Source organism: Haliaeetus albicilla, chromosome 4 (genome assembly GCF_947461875.1).
Source record: "Haliaeetus albicilla chromosome 4, bHalAlb1.1, whole genome shotgun sequence".
NCBI lineage: Eukaryota > Metazoa > Chordata > Aves > Accipitriformes > Accipitridae > Haliaeetus > Haliaeetus albicilla.
Window position 1 is genome coordinate 22,634,044 of NC_091486.1, and position 26,102 is coordinate 22,660,145.

At 39.7% G+C, this 26,102-nt stretch overlaps 2 protein-coding genes across 4 annotated transcripts; one reads left to right on the forward strand and one right to left on the reverse strand.

Moving 5' to 3' along the window:
* Positions 1–3,343: 3,343 nt before the first annotated feature.
* Positions 3,344–7,774, reverse strand: SPC25 (SPC25 component of NDC80 kinetochore complex). 2 transcript variants are annotated; one of them, XM_069781319.1, is made up of 7 exons: positions 7,632–7,774; positions 6,941–7,098; positions 6,787–6,852; positions 5,805–5,951; positions 5,544–5,648; positions 5,132–5,230; positions 3,344–4,102 (listed from the first exon to the last, which is right to left on the reverse strand). In XM_069781319.1, the coding sequence occupies exons 1-7, from the start codon at positions 7,757–7,759 to the stop codon at positions 3,969–3,971; spliced, it is 837 nt and encodes a 278-aa protein (XP_069637420.1). In that variant the 5' UTR covers positions 7,760–7,774; the 3' UTR covers positions 3,344–3,968. The 2 variants fall into 2 exon arrangements, with proteins under 2 accessions (XP_069637420.1, XP_069637421.1); XM_069781320.1 differs by lacking the exon at positions 7,632–7,774 and adding an exon at positions 7,316–7,606.
* Positions 7,775–7,839: 65 nt separating this feature from the next.
* Positions 7,840–22,098, forward strand: G6PC2 (glucose-6-phosphatase catalytic subunit 2). Of its 2 annotated transcripts, XM_069781317.1 has the most exons (7): positions 7,840–7,953; positions 8,313–8,528; positions 15,019–15,092; positions 15,414–15,523; positions 18,719–18,830; positions 19,683–19,798; positions 20,992–22,098. In XM_069781317.1, exons 3-7 carry the CDS (start codon positions 15,043–15,045, stop codon positions 21,501–21,503), a joined length of 900 nt encoding a protein of 299 aa, XP_069637418.1. In that variant the 5' UTR covers positions 7,840–7,953; positions 8,313–8,528; positions 15,019–15,042; the 3' UTR covers positions 21,504–22,098. The 2 variants fall into 2 exon arrangements, with proteins under 2 accessions (XP_069637418.1, XP_009924582.1); XM_009926280.2 differs by lacking the exons at positions 7,840–7,953; positions 8,313–8,528 and having other exon boundaries at positions 14,674–15,092.
* The last annotated feature ends 4,004 nt before the right edge of the window (positions 22,099–26,102 follow it).

Sequence of the window (26,102 nt, forward strand, 5' to 3'; positions counted from 1 at the left end):
GAAAGGGAAAGCAATGTTCAGGGTTGGGCAAACTGATTTATGAAAAAAGAAAAGCCTTTCCTGACCCTCACTAAAATCTATGTCTGCCTTAGGATAAACCTGAGCCTGCTAATAGAGCTCTAACACCAACTGGAGGGGGCTGGTTGATTGTGTGTCATAGTCCCTAAGCTGATTGTTGCTTTTGAGCTCAAGAGCTTCCCCATATGCTCTTCGGGGCATTTCAGTCTGTATTTGCATGCTATCCAGTACACTGGGGTCCCAATAATTGTATCTGTTGGATCAGTATATAGTATTATCCTAGTTGTCCTTACTGTTATTGGATATCACTGTATTTTGCAGCTTCATAAGAAATAGAAAATTCCAAATTGCCACAGATTCAGGTGTGTGAAATTCTATAAGCACTAAGTGCATTTGATAAAGGCACAAAGGTTTCAAGATTTTAAGACAGATCTTCAGCTGGCATAAAGGCTGTTTTAGGGATGTCACAAGCCAGTTTTACTTCATATTTTATAACAAGCAAAGAAAAAGATCTATTGTGTACACTTTCCTAGCTTTTACCTGGTTTTGGAATGCCTGGCTCTGTTTCAGAGGAAGTAAGAAAGATCTGCATCTGATTTGCCTTGGCAAATATAAGCAGGTTTATTATTCAAACTCCACAAGGAGTTGTAAAGGTTTAAATGATACACAATAAACATTTCAAACTTTACTTCTTGCTTTAGGCATATGCATAGAACATTTATAACCAGGCAGATCATCTTTTCTAGCAAATAATTCCTAGGAATGTAAATTCCAATGCAGTGGTTGTCATATGTTTTATGTTCTGTGCATAGCAATCTTGGCAGAGTAATTTTGTTAGAAGCGATAAACCAACTACTCATGCCTGGGATGAACATGAAAAGAAAATGGCAGTAAGTCTGAGCATTTGTCTTTGTTACTAAGAGTGTGCTTCAATTTTTTTCTCCTGTGAAGATGGTGATCAAATCAGATATGCTACAGAGTGCATCTGAGCAATATGTACACCCTTAATGAATAAACAGCTCCATTTGAAAACATGGAAATGAAGTGGCTGTGTTCTGCCTGTCTTTTTGCTTCCATACAACAGCTGCAATGTATTTGGTTGAGCATCCTGAAGTTCTTGCTTTCCAAAGCAACTGAGTTGCTTGGCACAGACAGGTGAAGAAGGGCAGGAGTATGCTTCAAAATGAATACTGTCATTCAGGATACAGGGGCAATGCCATTAGTGACAAGCCACAAGGGACAGACCTTCTAACATGGAAGACAAGGGCCTCTGTACAAGGAAGGAAAAGAAGAGATACCAACAAAGCAGGATAAAACAGCAGCTGTAGCTCCTGGGAAGGAAGATAGAAGTGGGAAGTGCAGAGCTGGCTGAACGCGTTTTTAACTACCGGATAGTCTATTGTCCTACATAAAAGTGCCTACAGCATTCTTTTGGTGGTAGAAGCAATTAATTGGAAGAAATACCTGCCTTTTAAATATTCCTGTTAGTATGGTTGAAAAGGAGGCAAAATCTGCTAATGAACTAGACCCAGTACTTGAAGGCAGTCTCCCAGCCTATAGCTTCTCTTTGTCCTATTGTCAGTTACAAAATTCTCAAGAGTACATGGGGTTTGTGGACAGGGCAGAAATTGAGGATGTATTTCATTTGGGATGTCATTATAGAAATGCCTAGTAATCTCTGCTGCCATTCTGTTCTAAAATTTTAATGTAATCAGTTGGCACCTTTACCATTCTTACTGCTTGTTTTATGTATAGCTGACTGTAGCACAAGGAAAAAATCAATAGGGCATACCAACGAAAATGATGCATTATTTAGAAAATAGCAAATTATGCCTTATAGGGAAGAAGAAATGGAAGGTTATTGCTTTTTTGGAGCCAATATGTGCAAACATGGGTTACTGTTTTTTGTTAAGATGCACTTTAGATATCTCATAGAAGATTGAGTGCATAGTCTGTGCTGTATCCAGCAAGTTGTACTGTTAACTTTAGACAAACTGATCTAAAATACAGTTCACAGCTGACTGGACACTATTCTCAACTGTAGTATCTTGTCAGCATCACCAGATTTAAACATGCCTAAATGGCCAGGTCTTACATATGTAAGAAGCTGATGAAGGCATAGGAATAAAGGGGGGCGGCGGGGGTTGGTTGCCCAAGCATAAGATTGTAGGTTGGAGCAAGAACAGTGAGTCCTGCTCTGGTTATAGTAGTAAACAGGAAGACCAACAACATCTGCACCAAATGCTGGTTTGGACCAGCTCTGGTCTGTCCTATGGACTACACAACATTAATAGCAGGAGCGCATTATGTGCACACCTCCCAGATTAGTTTCCTTCCAAAAGGAACACAGTTTGCATTTGAGATGTGAACCAAAGTGGTGAGGATCAGGAGATTCACTCCAAAAATCCACTCTGATAAAAAATGAAATCCTAATGTAGGTACATGCTGTATAAATTTAAAGAAGTTAACTGAACTACCATCTTGCAGAAGGGACAGGGGGCTCTGTTTACAGGTGCTTTGAGACAGAGTTACTTTAAATGAAGAATTTTCACTTCACAGAAAATATTCTGAACTTTTGTTATTGAAAAACAATTTGGAACATTCTTCAAAAACATATTTTAAACTGTTATTTTCATTATTTATGAAATGCTAGAATTCTAAACACTTTTTCACCAGGTTTTCCAAGTGTTGGATATTTTTACTTTTTACACTATATTTCATTTTTCTGTACTTCTATATTTGTGTTTTGAGAAGGACCGTCATTAGTTTTCAATTCACTTCTCTAGAAGTTCCAGGACTGAATTTAGTAAGATTTTATTTGAATTATGTTACATTATCACATTAAGTTTTCTTTCTTGTTGCAGCTGTCTATTTAAATATTTTGTGAAAAGGAAAAGGCTTTATAAATAAGATAGAAAAAAATAGTTTTAATCAAAGCTGAGTACTGTGACAGTAATAGTCTTCCTGATAAGCTGCAAGATACACAGATGATTTAATCAGTAACTAGTATTTTTTCATACTTTAATACATTATACTCCAGGCTTTGCCATGTCTTAAGATTTCCAATGACAATGATAAATAGTCCTTCACTGCAACATGCTTTATGTAATAAAGCAAAGTGACTAGTCTGTTCTAAAACATCCCCAGTAAAACACTAAGGCTGGTAATCTTAGGAGTGTTACTCATTCACTACTGCAGTTCAAGTTTCAGGCCAGCTTTTCTGCCCAGCTGGGTGTTTTGGGAGCCAGGAACCTCTGGGCTACAGAGAGGTTCTATTTCAGGTCTCTAGGATTTCTCATCAAATCAATGCAAAGTTCCTACTTGCTCCTATTAAGAGCTTTATTCAAGAATAGCATGCCTGTCAAATGGTATTATTACCAACAACAGAAATAGGCATCCAGACAAGAATCTGGAATAGGCAGTAAAATACATAGTTTAACAGACCAAAAGAAAAACCATTTACATGCATGAAAGTGAGTGATAACACTGGAGAGTACAAGACAGGGTAAAAGTTAAGATAGTGACCTGTGACACAGGTGACTGAAGTAACCGCTGAGTTCCAGCACATTATTTTGGTAGGTTTCAGGCCTATTCCAACCACACACAAACCTGAAAGACACTTCTATGCCTTTGGAAGAGAGACATAAATTACAGAAAGTACTTTAGTATCTTCCTGAGGTAGCTAAATAGAGATCATTACATCATTAAGCTACTTGCTATTGGATAAAAATTTACATGTCTGAAGACATTCAGTTAAGGAAATAGTTGATTATACTGTTGTTCAAAGAATGATCCAAAATGTCTGTAGATAACAGTGGACTAAAATACAGTTTTCATTATTTTTCTTTATTTAGAAATTAGAGTAAGACATGGATAAATACATACTTGCACAATACAGGAAGGAAGGAAAGGAGTGCTCTACAGCTAGAAAAGAGAGCTATAAACTAGTTTCATGCAGACTGTTTATAAGATAGAGCAGTGAAAGCTTTCCGGATGTTGGCAACAAATGCAGAAAAATTGTTAGTTTCTCTCACTTTGAGCTGGAACTCTGCTATACAGTCCAGAGGAGGAGTACAGGAAGTCACTAAAATGACACAAATTTTCCAAAGATTAGACTATTATTAAAAAAAAACAACACACAATATTAGTGTTTTTCCATGCTTATGAAATAACAAATGTAGTTTGTTATCTTTGTATGTTTTAGCTTCCTCCAGTATTTTTGAGTAGCCTATTAAATAATTTTCTTTGAGCAAAGACAAAGCCTCAAAGAGCATACTTTTTTTTTTCTTTCCAGACCTCCCACTCAGTGCTGTGCTCCTGCTTGAATTGTTACAGCAATTCCCAGTAACCTATAATCTGCTCAAAAATTGAAACACATTCCTAAACGTTTTTGTTCCTCTGCAGGCAGGCAGACTGTAAACCAATGTAGCCCAGCATGCGATAAGCTTTTAACTTCAGCACAGTTTAGATTTGAATTAGTAAAACCAGAAATCTATTCAGTCCATACCTAGAGTCACAGAAGAGCAACAATGGCATCCATCTAGAAGCTACTCAGCCCAGTACTGAAATTACCACTGCTGTTCTTTGTAACAGAAGTAACATCTGTATTGCAAAACCAGCTTTAAGATCTGAAAGGCTGTACCCTCACAGAAAAGGAATGCTAGATTTCAAGTTTTAATCTTTTTCCTATGTCACACAACTGTAAGAGTTTCCCCACAATAGTGGGTAACTTAGTTTTTCCTGCCCTCTAAGCTTCAAGCAGGTTGAAAGATGCCTGTCAGCATAAACATTCAGTCTAGCATAAAGAGAAGAAGGAACAAACTACAAACTGAAGCATCTATCTATCTAACTCTGTGTATCTCTTCTCTCTCCTGCTTTGCTTGATAGAAAGTAAACAGCAACTCCACAAATGGAGTGGAGATAAACAGTTGTACTTTCATATAAATTAACAAGAGAAACTTCCTTAAAAAATACATTGCCATTGCAAGATTTTTTTTCATTCAGAAATTAGAAGATAAATTTACAACTAAACTGCACTTTACTCCTTTCCCCCTTTTTTCAAATAGGGGCATCAGATTCTGTCCTCTTGCTTCAGTATTCAAAATTCACATACCTTCATAATCTCCCTGTTCATTTATGGAAAGGGTAAATGCGTATGGCTTGTCAGGATCTTTGTGGTCAATGTGTCTGAATACAAACTGTAATTGTTCATCTAAAGCAAACACAAACAGATTAATTAACACCATTAACCTCTCCTGGAGAGTCACAATGACGACTAAAAATCACAATATGAAGCTACAGTTTCAATTAATATTCTTAGAACACTTAGAAATAAAGCAACCCCGATCTCTTTGAAAGACAAATGCATTTTAACATACCATATTTTGTCATTTGAGAGACAATGGTAATACCTGGGCTAAGACAATTCTTCAGTTGTGTAAACTATTATGTTCTTCACTGCACAATCCAACATTAACCACACTGTATCACTGCACATGGAAACTATGGAAACTACAGAAACTTACTGTGAATTCTGCGTATCTCCAATCCAAGCCGCTCTTCAAACAATACTTTAGACTTGCATAGTCGTTCCACTCTCTCCTTAGTGGCTTTGTTTTTAGAAGATATTACTAGAATTTTAAAAGCCAGCATAAATATCAAAGTAAAGGTGAATAAAGCACATTAAAAAATATTTACAAACAGTAGAAAAGCCCACCAAGAACAACTGTTGAAAACAATTTGTCCTCTCATTAAGAAAATTTATGTCTTATCCTTTGCTTACTTACTTTCCTTTTTCTTCATCAACTCTTCTTTAAGCTCTTGGATGCTGTCAGTCAAGCCCTTCTTCTGCTCTTCTTCTTGATTTACATTAGATTTTATTTCTGTCAAACGCTCTTGATTTTCTGATACACATTGGCTCTGCTGGAGAATCTCTGAAAGGAGGCAAGAAAATATGAATAAATACAGGTGATTAATTAGGTCCCTGCTATTTAGTACTTACCTATATAGTTTGAGATGACTTATCTGAATAAAACCTAGTGAAATGCATGCTATCTCAGCTGAAGAGACAGAAGTCAGCATAACTATGCTAAGAGCATCAAATAAAAGTTATAGTGTAAATTAATCAAAAGAGAAGCTATTAAGTAGGGAGCTCCTCTGATACTTCAATCATTAGTATTAAAACATTGTATTACAAACAGTAATTTGTTCGCGGTACCAGCACTATATACATCTTCAAAGCAGAAGGATGGTGGATCCTGTCCAGTCAAATAATTTGACAGAAAGCAAGGAATGGAAACACTGAGTGATATTAGAGTTGCAATTATTTTTATCTGATATTCTGAAGTTTAACTCCAAGATTCAGAGAAGTTAATCCTAGATTGATAGGCTGACTGTATTCTATTACTGACATGGAAGAGGCATAAGTAACCTCACAATATTTAACTTCACTAAGCAATTTGATTTACTTTTCCTATTGCAGTCGGCAAGTTCTGGTACCTTGTTGTTTTAAATACTTAAGCTCCAAAACCCCACTATACAGAGAACTTCAGCCAGACCTTTATCTTTTTGCATCATCAACGAAGTTTCCCAACAAATTGCTTTTAACTTGGAATTTACATCCTGTAACCAACCTAGTATGTTTGGGTTTAATTCTGTCTTCATTCTCAGGTTCTTTACCTTTCAAAATAGGAAGTTAAACATATTATTCAGCTCTGTTACATTAATGTTAGAACCGTTAGACACAATAAATAGAACACCATACTGTACCATTTCTATACTCCTGAATTTTATCAATCATCAGGTCCCCTTCTTTCAGCTTCTTGGACCACTTCTCTGCAACGGAAAGTTATTTCAGTTATCTGAAGAAGTTTGGTGATAACTTGGAAGCTGTAGAGCTAACAGGTACATAGAACCGTTTTACCTGAAAGCACTTTTATGGACTCCTTGCACGAATCTCTCAGCGCTAAAGTCTGACTGATCTGTTCAGTGCCATAAACGCTTTTTAATTTGGTCCAAAACTCTTTCATTTCTCTTTCAAAGAGGATTATTTCATCTTCCGTCTTTACGTTAGCCATAGCGCTGCAATGAACACGTAAACGAACAGAGTCAAGACACGCAAGACGACTGCAGCAGTTGTAACTCACAATGACAGGATAAACGCTCAGGGCTGTTTTTAGCCCCTCGGGTGGTTGTTAAGACCTCTTCCCGCAACTTGGTTTTTGTCGTTACCATCACCGCAATAAGCGGGAGCAGCGGCAGCTACGTTTCTTTCGCTACTCCACCGGCGATGGGTTACCTGCGCCAGGGGGAGGCCCTGCACTGCGCTGGGGACCGCCACGGTACCGACAGCCGCTTCCAGCGTGCCGGCAGCCCCCAGCAGCCCCGCGCCCTCCTGCCGCCGGGGCGCCCCCAGCCCTTCGCCGTCCCGCCGCGGGGCTCGCACCCGGCCGGGGCCCCCTCCCCACGCCCGCAGCGCGGCCCGAGGGGCGGATGGGGAGTTTCCCCCTTCTCCGGCCCCGCGAACCAGCGGCGCCCCGGGGCGGTGGCGCCTGCCGAGCCCCGCACGCAGCGGCCCTGCCCGGGGGAGCGGGGCAGGGCGGGAGGCGACGCACCGAGGCCGAACGCGTCCCCCGGCTTTCAAACCGCCCGCGCCTTCCCGCCTCCCCAACGGCTGCTCCTCTAAGCGGGCACCGCCTCTCGCCCGCCTCGCAACAAGCGCGCCGCCGATTGGCTCGGCCATCCTTCCTGCCGCCACTCGAGCCGCGGGGCGAGCTGGGAGCTGGCGGCGCCGTTGCCGCGGTAGCGGTTCCCCGGCCCCCCCGGAGCGAGGCGGAGCCGCCGTGGCGGGCAGGGCTGGGCGGCGCAGCTGCGGAGCCCCTGGCGGCTTGCGGCGGCGGTCGGTGCCGGTGCCGGTGCCGCGAGGGAGAGGCAGCTGTGAGTCGTTCTCCTTCCCCGGGGAGGTGCCGGTTAGGGCTGAGACGTTTCCTCAGGGGCGGTGGCTGGGCTGTCTGCGGCGCCGGGGCGCGGGGCCGGTGGAGGTGAAAAGCCTGGCGCGGTTTGGGCGATTTACTGTCCCGCGGTTAATGAAGCCGGGCTCGAACTGGGGAGCAGGCTAGCTCCTTTGCGCTCCTCTGAAGCGGGAACTTGTTTCCGACGTTGAGTTTATTCACGGAACGTATCTGGGGTAGCCTAGTTTTGTGACGTTCCTCAACTGTCTTTTTAATTCCCCAAGCCTGAATTCTCTCATGAGTGTGGAGCCATTTACCTATCTTTATTCACCCTTAATCTTTCAGGTAGATCTTTATGGTAGGAGGCTGACACGCAGAGGTAATTGCAGTCCTTTTCGATATGAACATAACCACAATACAGCAGCCCTGCCCGTGCCCAGTCAAACACTTGTCATCAGCCTCTGGCATCGTGAATGTCCTCCTTATGGCACCGTGCCTGATTTTCCTCCAGCTGGGTATATTCCCTTTTGGCTCTGGATAAGCACTAGTTTGTGATCCCAGGTACCAGCATGCAGTTTATCATGGAAGCTACTTGCTAATCATTTTGTTACTAGAGCTAATTAACTTCTCCCAGCTTTAGTTTAATTCAGTGCTGTTCAGGTGATTTCAGAATAATGTAAACTTAATAAAGCTTTGAGGATTGCTGTCTGAAACCATTAATTACTCTTTCACACCCCCCCACGGGACCCAAAGCAAAGTCTCAGCTGAGACCACCAACTATTAGTTGCATTATTCTCGTATAAACTGTAACTACTAGTGGATAGCACTTCTGCCCAACTGTATTTCTGTCTCATTTGATGCAGACACCTCCAGATTTCAGTTTCCTCAGCATATAGTCCTAAAGCTAATTATTAGACCACTGTTTCTTACCTGCTTCAGGTAAATGTGCTGAAGTTGGGCTCATTCAAGGATGATTACCTAGCCACATATAAATTTGGGCATCATGGAGCCTATACCTTATGGCTTTTTTTTAACTAGGACCATTTCTCTGTTTTTCCCAAACAGACCTTAAACCTAGCCAACTGAATGCTGCCAGTATAAAGTTTAAATGTTGCCCCTGATATCGCTAGCCTTTGTTATTTGAGCTCATAACTTTCTGAATACAAAGTTTTCCCAGCCACTGGAGTTTAGCAAATACAAGTTCAACTAATCTGAACAAATCCTGAATTCTAATCCCTAATCTTTTGATTGGCTCTTCAGTCTGGGCTCTTCTGAATCCTTTTGTTAACATAGATAATAGGTTCACCCCACAGTAGCTGGCACTAGCTCCAAAATGTTAGGTATCTTTTTTCATCAGTGAAGTTTCTCTAGATTTCATTAGTCCTATTCCTTTGTTTTAGACTTTCACCAGCCAAAGACTAAATACAGCCTGTGACATTTACTAGCACAATCTATACCTTAACTGACCTTTTTTCTGACTGATTTGGCTGTCCTTCCTCAGTTTTCTAGAGACATGAACTTACAGTGTAACATATCCTCAACCTTACTTTCCCACTATGAACTCTCTCCACAATCAGCTTGTCAACTGCATGTTTAAGTGAAGCATGGTGATTTTAGCAGATACTAGTTTTCTGTTGAAACTGACAGCTTTTACCAACCACAAACAGAAATGTGGCCTCATGACCCAAACTAGGCCAGGTCATATGCTTCTTAAATGTTCTGTTAGGTCTAATTCAAGAGGCTCCATAGCAAGAAATGCTGGCACCTAACCTTACCGTAACTCTAGCCCAGACACTTGTTCTGAAATGTTTTTTTCTAAATGTCTGTGATATCAAGCCACAGGGTACTCATGGATGGAAGAAAGTTTCAACAGCGATTTACCCTATTTCTAGCACTACGAGCTTTACTGGAGACAATGTAATTGTACCACATACCCCTTTTCTGCATTTGCCAGCTCTTAACCCTAGGGTACTTGGTTAAACTTAAGGTTCCGAGATGTACGTTGAAAGCAGCAGGGTGACAGTTAACCTGCAATCAAACTGAAGGGCAGGCTATTGCCAACAAAGATCTGTTGCTTTATTTTATTGCTAGCTCAAAGTCCATACTGGGCTATTCCAGTGCTGAGTTAAGGGGTAGCTGAGAGCTATAGTTCAGGGTTGGAGAGCTACTGCACCTTAGGTGGAAACTACTAAGGGAACACAAAATTGAAGAGCTGGTGCTAATAAACAGACTCAGCTACTTCTCTTGGCAGGTTTCTGACCTCACTGGGCTATGGTTGGCATAGGGCTAGTTTCAGGGGTTAGAGAATGGCAACAAATTAGGCAGTGATCTTATTGGAAAGGGAACAAAAAAAACACAGTGGAGGTTGTTACCCATATGGGTCCAGACTCCATTTCTGCTTGCAGTTTATGGAACTTGAAGGATTTTTATTCACTGTTAAACTCTAGGTTGCTTGTGATTTCTAAAAAGTAGCTCTCCATACTTAAAATTATAATAACTAGAATTTCTTAGATGTGACTTTTTCATGAACATGCCAGAATTGTATTTCATGCATTGCTTGTATCATTTAACTGTTACACATACGAACACGCACAAATATAAACAAGTATTAAGGTCTGGCAGTTATTATATTGCAAACACAAGTTTTGTTTGTTTCCTGTATTTGCTTAGTTAACTTTATAGCAAGGAATAATGACAGTATAGTAAGTAGGAAAGATTAAATTAAGGTGGTAGAACCAAGAGAAATGAACTGGTTCATGTTAACATTTGCTAAACCTCTACTGGTCAGTCCAACCCTAAAGAAGCCTGACCTTAACTAGCGCTGCCTGTGTCCAATAGGAAATGCTTGAGGGAATGAAATATGGAAAGAAAGAAAGAAAGAGCTTCTTGAAAGATTCTTCTCTTCCTAAATCTGAAATTAAGATGTATCTTCTCAGTGTTCCATTTGGAAAATATTCATACCTAAGAAAACAGCTGTCAGCTGTTGTGTGCAGTGTCTGCTTCTGAACTTACTAAATTGCTAGTTAATCCTTGTAGCTGGTCCAGTGCCAATGAAAACACTGATGTGGAAATTAATGTTATTGTTCAATTAACTAAGCATAATGTACCAGAAAGTTAGGCCCGGTAGATAGGCCTCCATTAACAGTGTTTTAGAAAATGTTTGCTTTGATGGCTTTTCCTTCCCTTGCAAACATTTGCTTAACAACATCTGATATCCGTTATGTAATATTTGCTCTAATGTGTAGGTGTAAAGCAGCTGTAAACATTTTATCCTCCCTTCAGTGGATCATCAACATGATTCTTGTTTCTACATTATTACCAGGAATATATAAAGTTTTGGATAGTCTCTGGTTTTGTATGTCTTGGAAAATAAAATAAATCAAGAAAATATCAATAAATTAAAAACTCTTTATACGAACAGATAGCATTTTAAAGGTTTTTGCTTTGCACTAAGAACTCATTTGATCATGTGAAAGCCAAACTTTGGTTCTATAATATCAAAACAAGACAAAGCTTTGATTTAAAAATTTAATTGCATACACATTCTAACCATTTTGTACAGATCACTAGTTTTCCTCACAATTCCATGTACTAAAATATAGCAAATAGTTTCATTTCATATATTATCTGAAGTGACTTTGAAATATTAAGTATTACAGAAGCATTTTGCGGTGCTTTGCATAGAAAAGGAGGGCGGAGAAGCCTATTGAGGAAGTATTTCTCCTTTGTTAGTTTAAATGAGTTATTAAATATAGTATTTCAAGACATGTTTCGCCATTTTTTCCCTGCTGGTTATTAGAGCTAGGAAAGTCTTTAGCATCTCAGACTTTTATAGGTTGCCAAATATCACAGGCAGGGCAAGAGATGACTCGTGTCAGTTGTTGATTGCCTCTTGGATGAAGCAGGATCATGAGTGCTTCCAGGCACAATGAGAACATCATCCTGAACTGCCTCTCTCACGGAAACCTACTTACCTCTTCCAAAAACTTCCTGCTTTCTGTTTTGTAGATTGTGGATTGCGGGAGGGGGGTGGGGAGGGGGCTGTGTTTAAACATCTTTTACAAACATGACTCCTCTGGTATGTCTTGAGATGTGGATGTAGGAGCTTCTGAAACAGAACGTAGGAGAAAATTAAAGCTTATTTCTGTTTGCTGTTAGCTGTTAGTCTTCATTATATCTAAGGTGCTTATCTTTCTATCTAAGCAGAAAGATAATTAGCAGCATATAAATCAGCAGCAAAATCTTTAAATGAAAATTTATATCAGGAGACCTTTAGCATTTATACTAAAAGAGGTTACTTTACTGAAACATTGCCAAGATGTACCTTCAAACATTTTATTAAAGTTTCTGGAGAACCAAAGTGTGCCTGACTGGTTCTGTCTGAAGAAGAGTTCATTCTGAGCAGATGCAGCACCATCCCAGTGGATAACATGAGTGGGTGGTTTTATTGCAATGGTTCTACACATCCTGCATCAGAGAGGGAATTTTTCTGATGCTATTGAGTAACAATGGTGGCATTAAAGAGGGACTGGAAAGTGATCTATTTTATTACTTGGTAGACTCACCTGAGGACATTAAATTGTATCTTGATGGAAACTTACTTATTGCAAAATATTTTTCCTAACAGAACAACAGTTATTTAGACTTAACCTCATTACAGTTAATGTTTTAACTAAATACTAGAAGATGACTGTTACTCAGCCACCGACTGACTTGACTTTTACACTCATGTTTAAAACTAATTATTCTTTATAAACTAGACTGAAAAACAGAAGAAAACCTCAGATTATCCACATTTTGGCATACTAAACCCAGACATGTATAAAAGAGTGATTTTTATTGTTGTTGTTTTAAATCCTATTTAAAGGAGGGATACTTTTGCAGCAAAAAAAGGGAAAATGCAGCAAAGTGACATTTTCTCTAGTAATAAGGTATTAAAATTTATTTGAGAGAGATGTTTCTAAACAAGTAAGTTCTTGGAAAAGAACTGGGAGAGGGAAAATTAATTCCATCAGTTCATTTATATGACAGATCCCTGGCTGGACACCCTGAAAAGCTATAAGCTATACAGTTTAGCAAGAAACAAACTTCCCCATATGCAGCTAAAAAGCTAGGAAATATTTATTGTTGAAATATCCTGAAATTTGGGGTTTGGAAGGGTCTTCCTTGAAATCAGGTGATACCAGTTGAAGTGAATAATTCAGTCAATGTCCAGAAAAATATTGTAGTAGTTATTCAGAAACAGTGCATAGAATTTTAAATCTCTTTTTAACTTTAAGGTTTTCTTCGTGGCTCAATCCAACTGCTAGCAATAAACATATAGGATTTAAATCTGCTAAAAACTTTCTAAAAACAGACTATTAATAGCTAAAGTAAATGTGTGTAGCCAAAGTAAATGTGAGATTGTGTCAGGAAGAGAGGTCTTCTAAGTCCATTTAATTATCATGCCTTATTTGTTGAACCTACTTAATGTTTCCATGTGACTTCCCTGACCACACATCATAAAGTCCTGTTAAGCCGTTAAGTCTCTCTTCAGCAAAAACAGTTAAGTAGTTCATATCTTTGCCTCCATGGCTTGTATAGTTTAGTTTTAAGTGCCATGGAGAAAGCAGTAGGGAAGTCCGCAGTGCATATATGCAGCTGGTTTTGTTTTCCGATTTTAATTGTTTCAGATACACAGATAACCTTTAATAGAAGATATTAATATGTCTGAATATTAGAGCCTGATAAAGAACTGAAGGTTTCCTCTTGCCGCTCCGATGATAACAGATGATGGTATCATCAGACTTTTCGTATCCATTTAATCTCGTGGCAAAAAGTTTTTCATGTAGGCACTTCAAAAATGGACACAATCTTTTTCTGTGCTACAGTTATTAGTACTAATATTGATAAATCTGATGTGCTAATACATTATTTGCTGTAATACTCTTAAAATCCTGCTATCTGGCAGAATCTCAGTTTCTTCTTGGCTGTTTGCCCTGGAGTACCCAAGTGCTTCACTTGGGAATACTTCAGAGAAATACTCATAATCATCTGTTCCCAACCTTGCTCTGGTTTGCAAAGCAGGTCTCATTTCTGCTAGGCTGGGCAGCAAGAAGAGGGACTGCAGCAGGTCAGGCTTCAGCTCGTCCTGGCAGAGGTGTGTAGGACTTGCATCATGTAAGCAATGCCTGAGAATGGTGATACTGAATGAGGTGACTCAGAGACTTCATCTGCATTGTGCCGTGGATTAACATGGCCTCTTGTATGAAGGAAACAATTGTTTTTCAGTGCTTTGAGAATATTGCTGCTTTAAAAAAGAATCTAGAGCTCAACAGCTCAGTTGATATATGGATGCTGGTTGTATTTTCCATGACTGAAAATGTGTTGTGCAAAGTATTAGATGCAGCATGGTAGCCAAATTCTATTTCAAAGTGAAATGTACAGCTTTAATGACAGTTCTGCAAAGACCAATTATTTGTGTATTCTTTCTGTCCTTTATACAAGCAACGCTTAATGAAGTATACACATTACTAATGTCCATCCTGCAGAGAAATGAACTGTGAAAAAATTCAAGCAAACATGTTCCAACTGTTCATACAAAGGATTGCATAAGTCACGCATTGTGTTTCCACAAAACTTTCCCCACAATTTGCTGCTGCTCAGCATGTACTTCACTTAGTTTCCTCCAATTAAAATTTGCAAACAGAAAAGCTTTCCAGTGCTGACAGACTCATGCTTTCCCAGAGATTTGGAGCCACGTGTTCCAGGAATGGCTGGGTACACCACGCCGATACAATATAAAGGCAACGTCAATCACCTTCTCTCACTTTTTAATAGCTCCCCTCCATGGTTCTCATTCTCTATCACTAGAAATTTAAGATTAAAGGAACTTTACTATATTTCAAGTACAGTTTAATCCATTAAGATGGATCTCCTTCATAGCAATGGCGTGCTTATCATTCAGCATTTACAGAGGGACTACAGGGCTTACCAGGATTTCCTTAATTTTATGTCACATGTTGGCGATCCCCGGAATATATTCTCAATTTATTTTCCTCTTTGGTTTCAGCTCAACCAAGTGGTTGGTACTAAAATGATATGGGTGGCAGTCATTGGTGATTGGTTCAACCTCATATTTAAATGGTAAGAAGTTGGATTTATTTTAAAATCTAGTATTATTGATGATAGTTACTATGTGTGCCTCAAGTTTAGAAAACTTTCTGTGAATAATGTACTAATAGACTTTCCCCTGTAATTATAAAACAGGAATTCACAATGAAGATATTTAAGATATGTTTGAAATGACATTTTGATAAGACAAGAAGAATCTATAGAACTATTACAAAATAGTTTTGGCAATATAGCTCTTCATTGTAAGATTATTTATCATGCTTTGCTGAGGCCTTCTTATATAAAAATCTCTTTACTGCATTTCTGCTTAATTTTATTTTATTTTTTTGTCAGGATTTTATTTGGCCATCGCCCATACTGGTGGGTGCAAGAAACAATGATTTACCCCAATCAGTCAAGCCCATGCCTTGAACAGTTTCCTATTACATGTGAAACTGGACCAGGTAAGAAATGTTGGAGATTACATTGGTACATTGAATAGAGATAGTGGCTTTTCGGGGGAGAGGATGTGACTTATGAAGATCTTAAATCTCAGAGCTCGTGTTTAAAATAGCACCAAAACACAGGAAGAGAAAAAGGAAATAAAATGTGATAGGTATTTGATTACTGTATGACAAGAATGTTTACTTCATTGCCTTTAAACAGTGCAAGGGAGGGGGATTTGCTTTGAACATAACTCCTACTAGAATGAACCAGCGTATTGGAAAGGAATTTTCACAAAACTTGTGTCATAGGTTCAGAAAGAGTGATTCACCTGCTTTGTGAGGTCACTTTTAGGAACAGTCGCAGTGCCAATGACATCAGCTTGGGGAGAGAAATTCCACATTGTTTAACAGTGTTCCAGAACAGAGCAGGGGTCTGTTGAGTTTGAGGGCTTGTGCATTATTGCAAGAATTATTCAAACCACAAAAACTAGTAGGTGGTTCAGTGTAAATAACAACAGTATCAACAATCGATCATGTAATGAATCACAAGTGGAAAATGGAACCCCTCTTCCCAGAACCAGACACTGGCACTGAAGGGGCAGTGGGGCGGGGGGTGGGGGTGGCAGTGTATGTGTACAAATATATGAAAAAAAAAAATTCCTTTAAAAAATGTACCTTTTCAATGTGTTTTCACTTTTTATATCTCATTGTCTGCTCTGTGGAACTCAAATGCAATACTGCTGAAGTTAAATGGGCTTATTTATGCAACCCGAATATGTGAAATAAGGTAAACTTACTTGGAGCTAACTGACTGAATTTAGTTTAATTCATTGTACAAGAAAATATTGACTGTGAAGATGAATGTGCTTTGTGCCACATCAATACCACTGCAAGCTTTTAAGTAAGTGCTTTGCAGAGCTGTATTTTGTTAACAATATCCTGCATTATATCCCATTGTAATTGTGAACGAGAAGCTTAAGCCCTTGTATCAGGCAGGGTTTAGTAATGCATGGTCTATATGTGATCTGCAGGCTGTTTCAGGTAAATTAATTTGGGACCTAACCCACAGTATTAAAGTCCTTCAGATCTTTTCAAAAGCCTTCAGAACTGAGCCCATTCAGCACCATGTAATTCCAAGCCCTGGCTAAGGAACCAGTCGGTGTGTTTCATTTTGATTCATTGAACCAGAAGGCCTTTCTTCTTGTTACTTTCTTCCTGAAGTAACAAGTCATTCCCATTTCTATCCAGTGGGTACCACTGTCATATCGATTCCTTATTTGGGCTTATAATGACCATATTTTCTCCCACCTCCAGATTTGCCCTTGACCATTGACAATATCTGTCACTTACCTGTTCGTCATTAACAAGAGGCGGTACAGTCAGCGCAGCTGTTGGGTGCACACAGCCATTGTGTGAACCTACATGGTACTTCACCCACTTTTAAAATATGCAATTCATATGAAAAGATTAGAGAAGCAGCCAGACATGAGAAAGGCAAGTACAAATATTGCTAGGATAGCCTGAACACCAGACTGCAGCTCAACAAAAGGGAAAGCTGAAGGAACTGTTTATATGACTACATGGCAGGCAATCTAGGACCTGAATTTGGTTTGTACTTCTGGAATGAACTGAACTAAAACTCTGCAGCCATCTTTTCTCTGGTATTTGTAAAGTTTTAAGAACATAAACCTTAAGGTGGAGCTTATGCCATTTCTTATAGGTAATTTGCAGATGAACTATGAAGCATTTTCCCTAGATGGCATTTTCCTAGATGACACCAAATAGGAGCTTTCCCAATGCTGATATACAACATTATGGTTCCCTTATCAGTGACATTTGTTCTGTTGTGAGGTTTAGAAGTTTATATCTGTTATGAAAATAACAAAAGGGTTGGTAGCATGAGTACTAAAGATACTACCAAGCAGAATACCAAAAATGAATGCAGGGAGCCAGAAATCATTGCACTTGTCCTCCCTAGACATTTCTGCTTTACTGCTTCACTGAAATATTCTTTTGCTTTGCAAACTACTATATAGTGCTGGGTCATAACACATTCTTCAGCCAAAATTTTTCTGCCAGTAAAATAACCCTGTCCCTTTTACTTCTCTTTTGTCACCACAGGAAGCCAAGCTGTAAAAGTCTGGTATAGACAGATTCCAATGATCTAATTTTCTCTCCTTCCCTATTTAAATTTGTTGAATGTAAACCTGGTGAACAGGGGAAAAGAAGTGACACAGTAATTTTAGGAATGATTTCCTTTGCATCAGGGCAGCATACTTTGGTTTTCGGTGATTTTCACAGTTGTAGGAACTTCTGTGTTTCCAGTAAAATTAAAATTTTATTTGTTAAATTAAAACAAATTACATGTATATTATTATATCCAGACTAAAAAGAAATCACTATCGATCTCTATATGAGAGTGTGTTTCCTGTTAAAGACTACTGTGGATACAGCAATTAGCCCAGTATGTTACAGCATTGTTTCATGTGCCAGTTCCACTGATAATCTGTTTCCAAGCTAGTAGACTTTGTGCAACACCTTAAAATGTATAAAATAAATCAAAGTAAGGCATAAAGACACAATTCATCCATCACACTTTAGATACATTTCTAAGTTTATTACAGAACTACCTAAAATGTGAATTACCTGGACTGTAATATTACTAATGAGACACAGATCACAATCACAATTGCTAACACCATGGTAATTGGAGAAGCAGATAAAAGGCAATTTGGAAGGGCCTTCTAAAGTTATACTGGTACTTTAGTTTTGAATGCTACAAAGAGCTAAATCTCTGTTGCTCCCCTTAATTATGAGGTAGCCCATTCAAAACCTATCTCATCTGATCCTCATATATAACTTCTACATTACATGCTACAGCCCTAACAGAGCCCTAGATGCTCTATTTTTTAAATCACAATCTAAATCTAAGTAAAGCTTTCCAGTCAAGATACCAGGTCACACCAATATAAGGTGGTTAAGCTATTACCTACTTGATTTCAGACAAATATTCTGGATCCTGTATAGATGAGTCTTCTGAAAAATTCATATTGAGAAAATTAACTTTTGAGAAGCAGCTCACATTCTTTCAGCCTTTGTTAACCACTTTCTAAGTGATTAGCTGCCTGAGTAACTGCCAGTAGACATTTTCTGTAGGACATATGTTACGGTTATCATTTTTAAGCTTGAATATTTCCTTTTTGTTTTTACTAGGAAGCCCATCTGGACATGCCATGGGATCTTCCTGTGTCTGGTACGTAATGGTCACAGCAGCGCTTAGCTACACAGTTAGATGGAAAGATAAATCAGCAGTTACCCTTCACAGGTCAGTGTCTTTCCGTTATTCTAACTCATACAGATATTTCTTTATATACACGTTTTGTTTTTAATGGACTTATTTTAACCAAACATTCATAGTCTGTTCTGTCCAGTTTGTAAAAAAAAACCAAACTCTTTATTATGATCTACTTCAGCTGAAGAAAAAGAATATTAAGAGGATTTATCCATTTGTATAGGTTGGTATTTATTAACTCACGGTCATTGCATACAATATCTCTGAATCAGCTCCTATTAAGGGTCATATCATATCTTCAGTGTTGGAAATTTTGAATTCTATTAATTGTTTTTATGTGTTGGATCTTTTGGTTAGTACATAAATTTACTGTTTTGATGGTAGTCCTTACGCCATTTTAAAGCAAATGCACATAATGTTGGCAAAGTTCAGTATAACATGTTACTTGTCTCTGTAGGGAAGTATTATAATTGCTTTGATGGCTGTTCTTTCCAAGTCTGACAAGGTTGTTCCCATACTATATGAATTCTGTCACCAAATAATTGAACTTTAGCATTTAAGTATGACTTCATGATGAGAAATACGTTCAAGGTACTAGTGCTAATTTAACTTGCCATTGATGATTTTCATCACTAAAACCATGGTGGTGTCTTGGACCTGAAACTGCTGGAGTCTGTTCCTGCAGCCATAGATGTGGCTGCAAGAGCAACCGCTCTTGTTAATGTTTTAGTACTGACTTCCAGCTTTTAATTGTCTGATTCTAAACTTCCCTACTTGTAAACCTCTGCTTGGTAAAAATATGAGCCTGACATGAAGGGGTCTGCTGTAAATTACTAGGTGAGATATCTTGTCTTAATTTTTAAGCATCTTCCTTTTCCCTCTTAGACTGACATGGTCATTCCTCTGGAGTATTTTTTGGATTATCCAGATCAGCGTGTGCATCTCGAGAGTATTCATAGCAACACATTTCCCTCATCAAGTTATTCTTGGAGTATTTGCTGGTAATGCTGCTATTTTTAATTTTCAACATATATGCAAAATCTGAAAAAAATGAAGTATAAGAAACGGCAAGAGATTCTTAGCAGTGCTACTCAGCTTGCAGCTCTAGTGGTGCTCTGCACCCTCTGGAAGATCAAGGATTTGATGATAGTCTAAAGGTAAAATTTGCAAGGTAGTATGTATCTGCTGTCTTGGCAGTTCACTCAGGGAGTGAGCCCTTGTCTATGTGCCAGTTGATGCTGACTGCATTATGTCCACACTGCCACAGACTAGCGCTATCTGGTTTGTACTTGCTGCATCTGATCTTTATCTGTGCTGCTTGTGTGGAAGGGATCAAAGAGGAAGTTGTTCCTATATGGCCCTGACCTTTCTTCTCAGGAGGAAGCTGTTTGGTTTACTTCAAATGATGTCCAGGTGCCAACTAGCATGTGTGCAGTGTGGACAAGCACAGGGCCAGAGACCTGGTCAAAACAGAGAAAAAGGCAAATTAGCCATGCAAACTCCCCAGAGTGATTTAAGAAGCTAAAGTGCATTTTTCAGAGTTACTTAAACGTGTTTCAAATTGGTATTTAGGGAGTTCAAACTATGAACAATCTCTCTAGTATTGATCCGATTTTAAGGAGGGTGACCAGAGCAGAGTGGGGGCTGCCTGCTCCCATTCTCTTTCATGGTTGCAGAGCAGCCTGGGTAGCACTGGCTAACAGCTGGCAGTCCCGCTCTCCCTTTCCACAACCAGGACAAAATGAGTAAGAAAGAAGATAAGTGTGTTCTGTGTCTTTTCCTTCAACACTCAAAGCCTTTGTGGGAACTGGCATTGAATTCTGCATTGCTGGGGCCAGTCTTTGAGTGAGGGACTCTTGGAAAAGGAATGTTCTAGTTTACATCTAATATTTGATAGGTTGTCATCTGGGAGATGCGGTCAGACCTAAGGTATGCTTCATATCAAAAACATGTAGTGCTTGGTATTTAATTTCTTTTTTTCCAAATTAGCAGTTTTGAGTGGGAGAAAAGATTTTGTAATGTACTACAGAAGTGGTAAATTGTGTGTGTGTATGTGGATATATATGTATATGTATAAAATACATAGATATATTCTTCTGTCTTCAAAAATCAAATTCTATAGGGGCACAGTAAAAAGTGCTTCTTCAAAGTACGACTGTGTTGTTCCCTGTAACACTGAGCTTCTAATCCGCAGGCATTCTTGTGGCAGAAGCATTTGAACATACCCCTGCTATTCAGACAGCAAGCTTGAGAATGTACATCAAGACAAACTTGTTTCTTTTCATCTTTGCCCTTGGCTTTTATCTAGTCCTCAAGCTTCTTGATATTGACTTGCTATGGTCTGTTCCAAAGGCCAAGAAGTGGTGTGCCAACCCAGACTGGATAAACATTGACACAACTCCATTTGCTGGACTGGTGAGGAATTTAGGTGCACTCTTTGGCTTAGGTTTTGGAATTAATTCTGAAATGTTCATCATGAGCTGCAAAGGTAAAAATAGCTGTAAGATAAGCTTCCGCATATTGTGTATAGCTGCTTCTTTAGCTACACTGCAGCTGTATAATTTTGTTAAGATACCTACTCATACTGAGTATTTGTTCTACATTCTCTCTTTTTGTAAGAGTGCAGCTATGCCTCTGACTGTAGTTGCCTTGGTTCCGTACTGTGTCCACTCGTTAATGAGGACAACTGAAAAGAAACTTAATTAGATAAAGTTTCCAAATGGTTAGCAATGTGGGGATGGAGATGAACTGTTCAAGAACCCTCCACAAAGGCAGTTTTGCTAACTTATTTTAACCAAGGGGGATGCCGCTGCATCTTTGATGTACTCCTGGTAAGTAACCAGTACATCCAAAATCAGTACATTCAAGAATGACTTTGGCAGCTCAGAAATATTAATTGCTGATTTTATTCATAGAAATATTGCAACCACACTGCAGTATGGCTAGAAATGACCCAATACTCTGGGTCATAACAATGTTTTACAGTATAATCAACTAGTTTTATTTAGCTACTTGGTGGTCTTTTAGTTCTGTCCATCTCCAGCTAGATGGTGCTTCAAGCCTCAATTGTACATAGTGATACTCAATATTTAATTTATTTATATATAGGTATTGTGTGTTAAACTGCTAGATACTGGTGTGACAGTATCACACCAACTACAACTGTACAGCTGTACCCAGGCACTGTGAAAAACGCCAGCATAGTTATAAACAAGGCTTTAGATTTAACTTACTGAGCTTCCTGAGCAAAGCAGCTTCTGATTAAGCCAGATGAGAAAAAAATAAAAGTTTATTTCAATTAGACTCTGTAGAATATATTTTTGCATTATTGTGTGGTTTTTGTCATTTTTACTTTTTGAAAGTGGTCACATAAATCATGAAGGATACAGATTACACCTTTGATACTGAAAATGCATAAATATGGTGTAACAAATCTTTGGGTTCTGTACATCTAAACAGAGCAACAAATGAAGAAGGTTGTCAATAACAAAATTATCTCAGCATATCACCTCAAGAATGTTGGTCATGCTCCCATATTGCAAAGGTAAATTAGTCTAATTCTCTCAGGTCAAGAGTCATAAACCAGAATCACTGTTAGTCATTGTGTAAATCATGAAAATGTGATTGCAGACTAAGTCATTGAAAGTTTATATTCTTGTCAGCTTTGTTTACCTAAGCACACAAGTAACTAGTATGCAAAATATATGTTTGCTATATGAACTGGATGTTCTACATAGGCAAAGGCGTGTAGTTTCCATTTTTCTTCATTATTTAGCACCTACTGTTGCAAATCCTCTTTCAGTTCACAATCTTTAAGCAACGTTTTGCTGATACTATCTCATAATACTCAGTATACAAGCAACATAGGCTATAATATGGGTAATGAGGGCTATGTATGTATGATCTGATAGCAATAAGGCTTAGAAGATGTAAAGATGATATTGTTTCTAGACTTCCAATTAGTTGTGGGATAATTGAAATTGAAAGAATCTTATTTAATTGGGAAAACAAGGTGAATAGTTTGAGTTGGCCATTGGGAGTGAACACGATACAAATTACAGAAGCAAATCTGAAACAAGCATCTTTAAGAGCCTACTAAGACTACCTTGACTTAAGAAAATTAATCATCTGGTTTTAACAGTCTGAGGAGTATTCTGCTTTATGCATCTCCTAATATCTTTTTTAATGGTTCTCTGAACTTTTTTTTCCTGCAGCAGCTGGCCTGAAACCAGTCTTTTCTATAATTGTGACTCCTTAAGCAAAATTACTAAGCTCACGGACTAGAAACAAATGATGAAGAACAAAGACAGCTATGAGAAAGATTTCTCCTGTGTTCAAGTTGCTCTGTGCTTTGTTATTTCCTACCAGTGAGGTGACCTACAGAGGCATCACAAAATGCTAGCAGGTTGGTCTAGCTGTTCTGTTCCTCACTCCTCCTGACCAACAGTAGAGGATTCTTTCTGCGCAGCCCCCTGTGGCTCTTGCAGCAGTGTTTGGGCCTGTTGGCTATTTTAAGCTGGGAGTTACGGGCAGACATCACACTGCTAGGCTCCTACCACATGAGGGTCTGTGCTTGCCGGTACTGACAAAGACTCTTTGTGCCTCTGTTGGGATAGACACAACTGTAAAGGTAGAATGACAGCTAGCATTTCTGCAGTATTCTTCTAAGTACTGTACAGACACGTAAGAAGACATGGGCTCTCACTCGCTTTCTTGGAGTGTCCTATTAATTCAGCCTGCAACTTCAGTGCTTCAGAGAAAGGGACAAAGACCAGCTTCCTGTCTGAACCACCTCTTATTCTTTCTGCAACTGTTAGAACATTACTAAAACCAAGAATGGTGAGAAAACTGAATAAGTTTAATTTTACCAGTAACTTCAGAAATTAACCTATTGATAAAGTAATGACTAGAATAAGACACCTTCTGAGCAGCTGAGTGTGTTGGGCTATAGAGTTTTGTGCAACTGCATGAAGAATCTCCAAAGAGGGCTCCCAAAACTTCAAACAGAGTTAGCCTTATCCAGAGTGGTGGGATAAAAAAGTGTCAAGATACGATCTTGATATTTTGATAGAATTAGAATTGTAAATCTTCATCTCTGGAAGAAAGGGCAGGCACCTCAGGAGGAGTAGGGATCTTGTTAGGTCATGCAGAGAGGAAACAAGAAAGGCAAAAGCTCAGCTAGAACTCAGTCTGGCCACTATTGTAAGGAACAATAAAAAATATTTTTACAAATATGTTAACAATAAAAAGAAAGCCAAGGAGAATATCTATCCTTTAATGGATACAGAAGGGAACGTTGCCACCAGAGATGAGGAAAAGGCTGAGGTACTTAATGCCTTCTTTGCCTCAGTCTTTAATAGAGAGACCAGTTATCCTCAGGGTACTCTGTCCCCTGAGCTGGAAGGCAGGACAAAGAGCAGAATATACCCCCCCATAATCCAGGAGGAAATAGTTAGTGACCTACTACGCTGTCTGGACACTCACAAATCTATGGGACCAGACGGGATCCATCCAAGAGTACTGAGGGAGCTGGCGGATGTGCTTGCCAAGCCACTCTCCATCATCTATCAGCAATCCTGGTCAACAGGGGAGGTCCCAGAGGACTAGAGGCTTGCCAATGTGACACCCATTTACAAGAAGGGTCGGAGGGAGGATCCGGGGAACTACAGGCCTGTCAGCTTGACCTCAATACTGGGGAAGATTATGGAACGGTTCGTCTTGAGTGCGCTCACATGGCATGTGCAGGGCAAACAGGGGATCAGGCCCAGTCAGCATGGGTTTACGAAAGGCAGGTCCTGCTTGACCAACCTGATCTCCTTCTACGACCAGGTGACCCACCTAGCAGATGAGGGAAAGGCTGTGGATGTTGTCTACCTGGACTTCAGCAAGGCCTTTGACACTGTCTCTCACAGCATACTCCTTGAGAAGCTGGCGTCTCATGGCTTAGACAAGTGTGCTCTTTGCTGGGTGAAAAACTGGCTGGATGGACAAGCCCAGAGGGTTGTGGTGAATGGAGTTAAATCCAGTTGGCGGCAGGTCACAAGTGGTGTTCCCCAGGGCTCAGTATTGGGGCCAGTTCTCTTTAATATCTTTATCAATGATCTGGATGAGGGGATCAAGTGCACCCTCAGTAAGTTTGCGGATGACACCAAGTTGGGAGGGAGGGTTGATCTGCTCGAGGGTAGGAAGGCTCTACAGAGGGATCTGGACAGGCTGGATCGATGCGCTGAGGCCAGTTGTATGAGGTTCAACAAGGCCAAGTGCCGGGTCCTGCACTTGGGTCACAGCAACCCCATGCAGCGCTGCAGGCTTGGGGAAGAGTGGCTGGAAAACTGCCTGGCAGAAAAGGACCTGGGGGTGCTGGTTGACAGCCGGCTGAATATGAGCCAGCAGTGTGCCCAGGTGGCCAAGAAGGCCAACAGCATCCTGGCCTGCGTCAGAAATGTTGTGGCCAGCAGGAGCAGGGAAGGGATCGTTCCCCTGTACTGGGCACTGGTGAGGCCGCACCTTGAGTACTGTGTTCAGTTTTGGGCACCTCACTACAGGAAAGTCATTGAGGTGCTGGAGCGTGTCCAGAGAAGGGCAACCAAGTTGGTGAGGGGCCTGGAGCACAAGTCTTATGAGGAGCGGCTGAGGGAGCTGGGGCTGTTTAGTCTGGAGAAGAGGAGGCTGAGGGGAGACCTTATCGCTCCCTACAACTACCTGAAAGGAGGTTGTAATGAGGTGGGTACTGGTCTCTTCTATCAAGTAACTAGTGATAGGACGAGAGAAAATGGCCTCAAGTTGTGCCAGGGGAGGTTTAGGTTGGATATTAGGAAAAATTTCTTTACTGAAAGGGTTGTCAGGTATTGGAACAGGCTGCCCAGGAAAGTGGTTGAGTCACCATCCCTGGAGGTATTCAAAAAGCGAGTAGACGAGGCACTCCAGAACATGGTTTAGTGGGCATGGTTGATGGTTGGACTCGATGATCTTGAAGGTCTTTTCCAACCTAAGTGATTCTATGATTCTAAATCAGGAGCCAGCCATTTAGTTGATACAGTGAAATTGGCCTACCCGTAGGCTTTCGTGAATTTATCCCAGTTTAAAATTATACTTCATGCCCTATTTAATAAGATTGTGTGGCACCTTAAAGAAGAGCTATCAAATTGTTAAATATTTAAACTGTAACTTCATCAGGCTTTTGCAGCTGTTTATACAGTTAATATTTGGAACAGATACAGAGCATATACACTTAGATGGCGATGGGCTGAACTACTCAGCCTAGTTTGGGCTGCAAGGCCCCCTTTTTAATTAAGCTTCTCCTGT